General features: G+C 52.1%; 1 protein-coding gene across 1 annotated transcript in view; it reads left to right on the top strand.

Annotated features, from left to right (window-relative positions):
- Window positions 1-7,044, top strand: part of LOC105820266 (protein Daple) — a gene marked incomplete at its 3' end in the record, with an annotated part of 113,019 nt that overhangs the window by 99,220 nt on the left and 6,755 nt on the right. The window contains exons 11-13 of the mRNA XM_012656726.1: window positions 968-1,114; window positions 1,739-1,883; window positions 5,178-5,362. Coding sequence (XP_012512180.1) covers window positions 968-1,114; window positions 1,739-1,883; window positions 5,178-5,362 — 477 coding nt within the window. The remainder of the gene's footprint in view (window positions 1-967; window positions 1,115-1,738; window positions 1,884-5,177; window positions 5,363-7,044) is intronic.

Genomic DNA, 7,044 nt, shown 5'->3' with positions numbered 1-7,044 from the left:
TGCCAAGAATCTTGGATTCCGGCCCATATAGGAAGATGAGCACATAGTCGATAAGCAGAAACCCCCAGCCTGGTTCCCGCTGTAATCTGTGAGTAGGACAAACCTCAGAAAGCTCTGTCCGCTGGACGAGGTGGGCAGATTCCCAGCGTGGCTCTGTGTAGACTGCGAAGGCATTTGGGGGAGATCTGGTCCCTCCAGGATACCGAGTGGTGCGTGGAAAGGCTCAGCGGATAAGAGAAACCAGGAGGGCCCTCAGCAAGGGGAGCAGCAGCCACGTGGGGCACACACTGACCTCTTCGCTGCTGCCTGTGACAAAAGCAGAGCCCAGATGACCCGTGACCCGTGCACATTTGCAGGGCTAACATTCGTTTGGTTTGCTACGCTGCAGTTTAACTATCTTAAGACTCCCCATTTCCAGGAAACTGCCAAGAACTTTTGTTTTTCCAAGAGTATGTTTGTAAAATATTCAAATAGGAACTGTGTATTGGATGAAAGCTTGTCTAAATAGCCATCTTTTTCCAGGACCCTGATTGGTGGGATGAATGTTGAATTGGGAGGACTAGACTCAGCCCTACCCCTTCCTCGTTAAGGAAACGGGGGCTCAGAGGTTTGTGTGTGTCCGCAGAGCCCGCTTGTCCATCCAAATGCGGTTATATCAAAGCCTTTAGCACTAGAGCTTGCAGCACTTGACCTATAGCAGATGTTCAGGAAGTGCTGCCTTCCCAAATTTAGATGTTTTCTTGATTCATGGATCTTTTTTTCTTACAGCAGAGAAAGTCAGTCTGTGCTTGCCTAGTGAAAACAGGTGAAGATGATAAAAAGTGGAGACAAAACTTGCTGCCTCTTACTGGCTTATCTCTAGCTTGTTTGAATCTAGATACCCAAAGGAGCGCTGGTTTTAAGAGTTCTGTTGTAATGACCCAGGTGCCTTTATCTGATGGTTCTCATGTATGTTTTTGCTAACCAGGAGCTCAGAGAAGATAATATCATTTTAATTGAGACCAAGGCCATGCTGGAGGAACAGCTGACTGCTGCTCGCACGCGGGGCGATAAAGTCCACGAGCTGGAGAAGGAGAATCTGCAGCTGAAATCTAAACTTCACGACCTGGAATTGGTACTGCAGGCTGGGTGGTTACCGACTTAACACAGATTGGGGCAGTTTCAGGTTTATGCCACGCCCGTCTCTGCTGTTTTAGCTACTGGGTTTGCTGCTGCTGCTGCTGCTGCTGCCAATAACAGACTGACTGTGGGGAGTGGCTTGCTAAGGTCCGTGGGCTGGAGTGGAGGCAGCACTTAACACCCACAAAACAGCATTTGACTTCTGTATTGATCTCCTGTAAGGATGAACACATATGTGTGTCTTTTGCAAGAAGGGTCTTTGCTGGCGTTTATGGTGTGGTTGAGCCATGATTCTTTAGCCTCTTCACAGCTTTCGAGGTCTACTTTAGAGCCACGAAGCTGCCTGTCACCGTAGTACTTGCTTTAAAGCCCTGTGCAGCATGTCACTTTGTTCAGACTACATTCAATTAGGGACCTCCTGTCTCTCTTTACAACCTAGGTAGCCAGGTCAGGTGTCTTTTAGTGGCCGTACCTCTCACAGTGGGGTGGGCCCTGTGCTGGAGTCCTGTTTATTTGGAGGTGAGCAGGTGCGTGGAGTCATGATAGATGCGCAGGGGCTGGGGCTCGTCCAGAAGGTTCCCCCAGCTGCGTCCTCACTCCTTCCCTCTTCCTGCCCTAGGACCGGGACACAGATAAGAAACGAATTGAGGAGCTGCTGGAAGAAAACATGGTCCTCGAGATTGCACAGAAACAGAGCATGAACGAATCTGCCCACCTCGGCTGGGAGCTGGAGCAGCTGTCCAAGAATGCAGACCTGTCAGATGGTGGGTAGTGCCTGGTGCCTGGGACCAGCCTGGCTGTGGCCACCTCCTCTTCCGGGAGGCTGAGCCCTTGGCTCTGAACCCTCCGTGTCAGCCCATCCATTCACCTCAAGTAAATACGATTTCCTTCAAGTGCCATTTGGAACTATTTCATTACAGTTCTCCCTAAGGGAACATGAGGGGTCTGGCAGCCTTGATGTTGGGACATTAAACACAAATTAAGTGTTGCCAGGTTTCCCAGTTCCCATATGGACACTCCTGGGAGCTTCCAGGTTATAGCCTGCTGACACCCAGAGGACATCTTAGGCCATCGTGGATGGCTGAAAGCCCCGAATGGCAAGAGCCGGCCCCAGCAGTCACTAATCCCCACTATAAATGTACCCCGGGCATTACTGCCTCTGCTCGTTTGCATAATTGGGCAAGATGGATGCAGCCTGTTCTCTGTCCCCTGGGTGGGGTTGCTAAGTGGCTGTTGCTCCTGAGACCCGGGTTCTCGGCTGATCTGCCAGGCCTCTTCCTCTCCCACTCAGACTTGCTCTGCTGCCGGCTGCCCCAGGGCGAGGTGTCCGTCGCGGGAAGGGAGGGTGGGGCAGCCATCAGCCCTTGAGCAGGAAGCCTCAGCACCCGGCCAACAATAAGCCAGTTCCTGTGTTTGAAAATAGCACACGCTCACCATTCCCGTGCACCTGATAACGCAAGTTAACATTTACTTGGGGCTTTAGAGTGTGATAGGGCTTTTGGCTTGTTTAGGGGCCGGCTTTTTAAAATTCTGCTAAACATTCCTAAGCATGTTGAAAAGTTCGTTATTGAAAGCAACTGAGTATTTCTTCTCTTCAAGGGGTCCTATCATTTCCGAACCTAAAATCAGTTAGTTAAACTATTAATGTGTGTAGGAAGTTAGTTCTGCCTGTGCTTTGGTACCTGGGCATGGGGCCAGGCATGAGGGCTGCACAGGGCTGGGATCCCTCAAAGTCTCTGCTTCTGGAAGTCCAAGTCCGTTGGGGGGCGCTGCCCCCTGGTGGAGCAGAGTGGTGGTGCAGGCTGCCGAGGCCTGTCTCTCTGATCAATGTACTTGCCTCACCCGTTCAGACTATTCAGGATAATTTGTGACCCTTTAAGGTCAATGACCATGATTTATTCTTCGTGTTCTCAACTACTAGTACCTAGCTAGGAATTGATAAATGTTGGCTTGAATAATGACATAATGCAAGCAAAACCTGAAGGTACTTTTGAGTCAAAAGGCCTGACTTAAAGTCTTGGCTCCTCCACTAATTAGCTGGGTGACCGAGGGCAAGTACTAAACCTCTTTAAATTTCAGCTCAACATGGGGGCAGCTGTTCTTATTGCCGTTGGCCTTATTAACACATTAGCTGTCATGTGAGTTGTATTTAACTCACGCTAGTTTTGAGCCCACAGCCTCGTGAAGCATATGAAGACTCAATTCTCCAAAACAAATTCAGTGTGTCATGAGTCACAAACAATTCAGTTGGTGTGCAGTGTAAAAATTGATTCCAGCACCACGTGAGTTGCATACAACTCATGCACAGAAAACAATAAAAAAACCAATTTATCATTAAATTAGAAAGGATCATTTTGTTTTTGAAATTTTTATTCTACGTTTGTAATAAATCACCATGGCCCCAGGGAAAAATTTTTTTTTCTGTTGTGGCAGTCAACGTGTTAAAACAGCGAGCGGGTTACTCTGGTTGTGCTCCAGGGGTGCCGATGAGAGAAGCCCCGGTGAAGAACTATTGATTGTCTTAGTAATAAACCGTTGTGTCGGCGTAATATCCTTCACTGACTTTTATAGAGGAGCAAACGAGATTTACAATCAATTCCCTTGTTTAACTTTTAGAACCTTAAAAATTGTTCTCTGGGGGCGCAGCGCTTCAGGTTGGGAGAATACAAAGAGATGGATGGTGGTGATGGTTGTAGGGATGACGTGAATGTACCTAATGCCCAGACCTGTGCGCTTAAAGATGGTTAAAATGGTAAATTTTACATAGATTCCACCATAATAAAAAATACTTTTTCACAAATGCTGCAGAGGCACTGTCTGAAATGGTGACAGGTTCTGAATTAGTGGGGTTTTATTTTAGGTTAGGCATTTTAGATTAGGTGAGTTTCAGTTGCAGCGTAGTCAAGACGAAGCCTTCCAGGCGACCTCATGTGTCGCGAGTGCGTGCGTTTATGTGTGAATTGGCGCTGGGCCTGGGTCAGGGCCACAGACACACTGTCCCCCTCTGCTGCCGCCTTGCCTGCTGTTGCTTTGGATCTTTGGGCCTGTTGGGTGGTCTGTGCTGTTACCCGTGGTGGAGGATGGAAACTCAAAGGGGAAGACAGACGCCTTTGAATCCTTATGAGCATCCGAGCACACATGTTCTGTTTCCAGATTGGTGTGTGTGCCGTGAGAGCCACCCACCGCCCCGGGGCCATGAGTGAGAGGCCGGGTTGGGGTTAGCTGCCTTAGCGGCACCGGGTGGTGAGGCTGCAGGACATGAGTGCGTGCACTGATGGGAAAGGTCGGGGCTGGAACAGCTTGATCCCTCTTTAGGGCCTTTCCTATATGTTTGCCTTTCCCCTCCCAAAGAAGACCTGTGACTTACCTCCTCTTGTGCAGGAGGGGGCCGGGAACTCCCATCCCCGTCGCTGGGGACCCTGCTCCCTTCTCCATCTGCATCAGAGCTGCTTCAAAGCAGAACAGATACCTGCCTTTTTCTGTCTAGAGCTGATTTTTCGTTTTATTTAGCATCCTTTAAGCAATTTGCATATCCTGGGTCACTTTTATTATGAAATCACAAACAGGTATCTCTGTGCAAAGGCTCTCATTCAGGCTGGCAAGTGCTAGGCATGTGTCCTAGCATAGCTTCCTGTCACCTGCAGCTGACGTGACTGGTCAGGTCCCTCCCTGCCGAGCAGCCCAGACACCCACTGCTCTGAGCAAGCACAGCAAACGTCACCTGTTAGCCTCTGAGATCCTTGAGTTAGACAGGTTGGCAGCCCGGTAAACAACTGGTTCCCGTAAGTCCTCCAGCCTTGAACTCTTGCGTTGGCACCTCAGCTGGAGCCTGCTTCTTCGTGAGCTCTGGGTTGCCCCCAACAGCCCCCAGCTGTGCCACAGAGGGACCCTTGGGCACTGACAGCAGCAGTACCACGTGAGGTGGGAGTGGAGGGGCACAGGGGGGCCTAGCTGACCTGGGGGGAGCCCCTCCCAGGCCCCTTAAATCCTGGGCGCAGGGGCAGAGTGGACGCCAAGGCCCCTGGGCCACTGGGTTCTGACCGGCCTCTGTGCTCCAGCCTCCAGGAAGTCGTTCGTGTTCGAGCTGAACGAGTGCGCCTCCAGCCGCATCCTCAAGCTGGAGAAGGAGAACCAGAGCCTGCAGAGCACCATCCAGGGGCTGCGGGATGCGTCCCTGTCGCTGGAAGAGAGCAGCCTTAAGTGCGGGGAGCTGGAGAAGGAGAACCAGCAGCTCAGTAAGAAGGTAACCTGGGTCCGCTTGGGGCTGCGTAGGCACAGAGATCTGGGACGCCCGCCCTCCCGCCACAGTCCTCGTCTGGAACAGACAGGCAGGAAGGTGGCCAGGCAGGGCACTCGGGCGTCGGGGAGGGCACGCCACTGGGACAGTGCAGCATCCAGGTGCAGGCACAGTTACAACGGAGGGACACGGTGACACCTGAGGAGTATCGGAGGCAGCATGGCTGTCCCTGATCCGCTGGACATGTGACTTCTATGTATCGTGTCTCCTGTGACATGGGGTTGGTGGGCTGCCTACCTACCTACCTACCTACCTACCTGTAGACAGAGTGTCAGAGGCAGCATGGCTGTCCCTGCTCTGCTGGACATGTGACTTCTGTGTGTCTTGTTGTCTGTTGTGAAGTGGGGTTGGAGGGGTACCTGCCTACCTACCTGTAGACAGAAAACCTTTTTCTCTTCTACGTCGCTGCTCTCAGTGCTTCACTTCTGACGCCAGATGTGTGGCTTTTCCCCACCAAGCAATTCTCCGGTTCTCGGTGGACACCAACTTGGTGTCCTCCAGTCTTACTCGCTTCTGACGCTGTCTACCTGGAGTTGGCGCAGACCCCACAGGTTGAGGGCTCAGTCCTGTAGGACTGCCCCCCACTTCAGATGCTGGTCCAAGTCCGGGTTGTCACCTGTGCTTCCAACTGACTAAATCAGAGGTTCCCAGACTGCCCTCCTTGGGGTCCACCATTTGCTAGGACGGCTTAGTGTATTCACTTATTGTAAAGGGCACAGCTCGGGAGCAGCCAGGTAGGATAGAAGTGCAGGCGTGGGGAGCTCCCACACCCACTCTGGGTCTCCCCCTCCCAGCGCCTCCACGTGGTCACCAACCTGGAAGCTCTCTGACCTTGCCCTTTGGGTTGTATACATAGGCATGGTTGATAAAACACTGGCCATTAGTGGCTAACTCCACGTCTAGCCCCTCTGTCCTCCCCGGAGTGGGGGGTGCTGAAAGTTCCAACCCTCTAATCACATGGTTGGTTCCCCTGGCAACCAGCCACCATCCTGAGGCTGTCCAGGAACCCCCCAGCTCTGGACATCTCACTAGCATACATGAAAGACACTTGTCACTTTGGAGATTCCAGGGGTTTTAGGAGCTTGTGCCAGGAACGTGGGCAGAGACCACATAGGCATTTCCTCTTGTGTCACATCACCTAACGGGCATGTGAGGGTGGCGGGAGCTAGTAAGGGGTCTGCACAGAGTAAGCGCTCAGTGGAGACAGCCGTGTGCTGCTAACAGGCGTGAAGTAGGGAAGGGAGCGGAAACAGTAATGTGAGGTTCCGAATTCCAGATGCGGAGCTGTGTGTGTGTGTGTGAGACCGTTGAGGAGCATTTTAGGGTCTTGCTGGTGGTAAAACGAGGAAGTCCATGCTCAGTCCCTCCTATTGGTTTACGGGACAGGGAAGAAGAGCCAGCCGAACTGCATTTGCTTTTAAGGACAGCTGCTGGGTCTCCCTGGTCGCATAGTGGAACCTAGACGGCCGGGAGAGCAGACACGTTTACAGGCCGGTCCTGTTCTGCAGTTAGAGGATCCGCGTTCAGGCGGCCGATTCGGTCTCAGGCCGTTGGGAGGCTGGGGGTTGCCTATAGGATCAGAGGACATCAGATCCACCTGGTCCACACCGAGGGTGGCACAGGTGCAT

This window comes from Propithecus coquereli, unplaced genomic scaffold, assembly GCF_000956105.1.
Source record: "Propithecus coquereli isolate 6110/MARCELLA unplaced genomic scaffold, Pcoq_1.0 Scaffold516, whole genome shotgun sequence".
Lineage (NCBI taxonomy): Eukaryota > Metazoa > Chordata > Mammalia > Primates > Indriidae > Propithecus > Propithecus coquereli.
This window is presented reverse-complemented; position numbering and strand designations above follow the sequence as displayed.